Source organism: Nelumbo lutea, chromosome 6 (assembly GCF_056320005.1).
Source record: "Nelumbo lutea isolate HS-2025 chromosome 6, American lotus-T2T, whole genome shotgun sequence".
In the NCBI taxonomy this organism is placed as follows: Eukaryota; Viridiplantae; Streptophyta; class Magnoliopsida; order Proteales; family Nelumbonaceae; genus Nelumbo; species Nelumbo lutea.
This window is the reverse complement of record NC_142689.1, coordinates 31,710,223-31,714,035: the sequence shown is the minus strand read 5'-3', so window position 1 is coordinate 31,714,035 and position 3,813 is coordinate 31,710,223. Positions and strand designations below refer to the sequence as shown.

General features: G+C 38.9%; 1 protein-coding gene across 1 annotated transcript; it reads left to right on the top strand.

The window, feature by feature from the left end:
- Positions 1 to 212: 212 nt before the first annotated feature.
- Positions 213 to 3,087, top strand: KUOX1 (KAR-UP oxidoreductase 1). Its single transcript, XM_088952024.1, has 2 exons — positions 213 to 390; positions 2,290 to 3,087. Exons 1-2 carry the CDS (start codon positions 230 to 232, stop codon positions 2,861 to 2,863), a joined length of 735 nt encoding a protein of 244 aa, XP_088808150.1. The 5' UTR covers positions 213 to 229; the 3' UTR covers positions 2,864 to 3,087.
- Positions 3,088 to 3,813: the final 726 nt, after the last annotated feature.

The window sequence follows — 3,813 nt, the reverse complement described above, 5'->3', positions numbered from 1 at the left end:
CCAGGTAGGGGGTATGGGGGACGACGATCTACCCCCGTTGTGTTGTGTAGCTCCATGAAGCCTAAGATAATTATTCCAATCTAAGCCATTCAATGCTTCATCATCAATCACCATCCAAGTAACTTTGAGCAATGGCTGGCAGGTTGTTAACCATGGAATATGCTCATCAGTCATTGAAGGCGCCCTCAGTTCGGCTTCAGACTTTTTCAAATTATCAATTGAGGCGAAGATGGAATTCATGTCAAATGATGTTAACAAGCCAGTAAGATTTGGGACGAGCCTGCTGGACGGAGTAGAGAGAGGCCAATTCAGGAGGGCATTCCTCAAGAAATATGCCCATCCCTTGAAGGAGTGGGTTGGGTTGTGGCCCTCCAATCCTTCTCATTACAGGTACATTTCTTTCTTTCTCCAAAGTCCCAGTTGTTAGCTTCTGAATTACACAAGCCCAAATGATCATATAATAATTTGTTAAATTAAATTACATAGCTAGGTGGTTTTCCTATAGTGATCAAAGCCATGATCACATCTAGTGATTCTAATATTGATCAGGATTTAACATATATAAACCCATCAACTAGTTCCATTTTCATGCATCTCTTGGCCCAGTCCAGTCCTTATGTAAAACAAGTAGTTTAGATCATAGATAAAAAGATTTTGAAGAGACTACTCAGTTTTGAAATGTTCTAATAATACTCTCAATCTTGGAATGGAAAGAAAAAGAATGTTATGTAAGAGCAGTTGTGGAATTATTTAAGACGCTCTTGAGTTTATTACCCCTCGACAGATGAGAGGGACGTTCATGCATGGTATGTCTTATTCCACAAAACTTTTGGTGGACGTCACTAGGAGGGGCAATATTGCTAGTACAATGGTGCATTTATTAACACTCGTGTATGTAGGGACGGGCAGCGCCCATTGTATTTGATTATCATCATGGTTTCTAGTTTTGCCCAAATTTGGGGAGATGTTGATCTTGAGCTATGGTTGAAACTTGATATTTTTTAGTAAATTAATTTTAAGAAAAAAAAAAACAATCATATAGAATATTTATTTCGAATATAATTGAAATAAAGCATTGAATTGGAATCTACTATCTACAATTGATCACACTTCTCTAGGCCTGGCTGTAGTTAATCCTCCTCCTAACAAAAAGAAAACCCAACTCCTAAAAATCTGCTCATAACAATCAGACAAATCCATAACTGGTCCTTTGATTTGTCTTCATCAAAGATGTCACCAATTTCTTTGGTCTGCTTCTCTTTTTTCCTTCCAGTTGTTTTATTCGTCCCTTGGAATTGTCATTACCCTAATTACAAAGGACAAAATGGTTTTTGTCTGGGGAATTGGAATTCCACTCCTTGGACTATGGCATTCCAAAAGTGATTTGTACCAAAGAAAAGCAAGACATTGATAAGCTAAATTTCTTTTTCATTTTACTTTTGAGCAGTGGTATACATGGGGTTGCCTTGCCCTCATTGTAACACCAAAGAGCCAAAGACCCTCCTTGTCAAAATCCTAAACCCATGAATGGAGAATGGAAAACGGGTCCCGCATATCAAAGGCCTTAGCTACCATATGGTCAGAAATCAGAATATTCAGATTATTTTAGCTGTTTTTTTTTTTCCATTCATGAATAATAATTTGTCAGTATTTAATAGAATTTTCTTTTCACTGTCCAATAAAATGAATACATTCAAATTAAAATTCACCATGGCATGTGATGTCATGACTCTTGATACATGTCTAGGGACGGTTAGGTTGGAGTTGGGCTCATCCAAATCTCAATTCAGCTAACACCCTTAATCCCAAGTTCCCAACTGGTTGGGGTCTCATCCAAATACTTTTCTTTGTATGTGATGTCAGTATTTAATAGAATTTTCTTTTCACTGTCCAATTAAATGAATACATTCAAATTAAAATTCACCATGGCATGTGATGTCATGACTCTTGATACATGTCTAGGGACGGTTAGGTTGGAGTTGGGCTCATCCAAATCTCAATTCAGCTAACACCCTTAATCCCAAGTTCCCAACTGGTTGGGGTCTCATCCAAATACTTTTCTTTGTAATCTCTCTCATCCAAATAAATGGAGCAAAGAATAGCACTGCAGAAATTATATTTCAATCTCTGGAGTATTTTAGCTATATTTTTTGCCTCTTATATGGTGACTACAATGTTTTCCACCCCATCATCGTATTCATGTATACAGCAGCAACAAAACTACAGAATTAAGTAAAGATGAGCTCAACAGTTGATGTTATCTTCTGTGTCTCTCTCTCTCCATTTCAGGGAAAATATGAGCAAATATGCCTTGGAAGTGAGAAAGGTAGCCACTGAAATAATGGGAGCCATCACAGAGAGCCTGGGACTAGGACCCAACTACATGACTGAGAAACTCGAGGAAGGTATGCAGGTCATTGTGTCTAACTTTTACCCTCCCTGTGAGGAACGGGAGGCTGCGCTCGGGCTGGGGCCGCACTCGGACTTCGGCTGCATCACCATTCTTCTCCAGAACCACCATGGCCTCGAAATCATGGACCCAGAGGATGGCACCTGGAGAATGGTTCCAGAGCTTCCAGGAGCTCTACAGGTCCATGTGGGAGACCATCTTGAGGTGCTGAGCAATGGCTTATACAAGAGTGTCATCCATCGGGCTACTCTCAACTCCGAGAAGACAAGGCTCTCCATTGCTAGCCTCCACAGTTTGGCCATGGATGAAATGATAGACATTGCCAAAGAATTGGTCGACGACAAGCATCCAAGAGGCTACAGGGGAAGCACATTCAGAGAGTTTCTCAAATTCATCTCCACCAATGACATCACCAAAGGGAGCTTTATTGAGTCTCTTAAGATTAAGAAATAGGAAGCTTTTGTGTATACTTTGGTCTGTGCTTATTAGTCGCCATGAAGCCTTGCTACTTTAGTTGGCTTTTCTTAGTTCCAATGTTTCAGTGTGCCTTGTTCATCAATACCACCATGAGTAGTGACTTCATCTTTTGTTTGCTGCAAAATGCTAGACAGAGTGTGGGAATGGCGCCAATGTGGCAGCTTAACAAGGAATAACATAAACTGACATATATTGCCAAACAGCAAGGTTTAAACAAGGGTTCAGTTTTTTATTTTTTTTCCCGATGAGAAAATTACTGAAAAAGAAAAAAAATTGTGAAAAATGAAATGTAATGATCATCCACTGAGAGTTAGGTTCTATTTTATGTCGAAATTCAAAATATAATCATCGAAATTTTAGGTTTGAAATTCGCATCGCCTTGGCTTATGATGAATCTAAGGGTCCATTTGTTTCACAGGATTAGGGGTTTGGAATTGGAACCAAAATGGTCAATCCAATTCCAACTATTTGGTTAGGAATTGAGGAAATGGCTTCCCTCCCCCTCCCTTGCGAATGAAATCTCATTCCAGATTATTACAATTCTGATTTTCTGTCTGAACAAAACAGACCATAAAAATAGGCCATTCTGTTTCTGATTCCAAGAGATTTTAATTCCGATTCTAATTCTAATTCCAACTGTAAACCAAACGGACCTTAAGATAGACTCAGTTAAACACGGTTCTATTTGAATCAGGTTCAACTGAGCATGGGCCTATTGAGAACGTTAACAACATAAAATTATTTATAAATATCTAAATGAGCATGGTCAAGTTATGAGCTGCCGTCCACAAGAGCACATAGACAGCCCTGTTTAATGGTCTTGAATTAACAAATCATACCTTGAGACAACAATACTTGAAGAACTAGGGGAACAAAACATAAAAAACATATATGGGCATATATATGGGCCTCCTGATTAGTAGGGG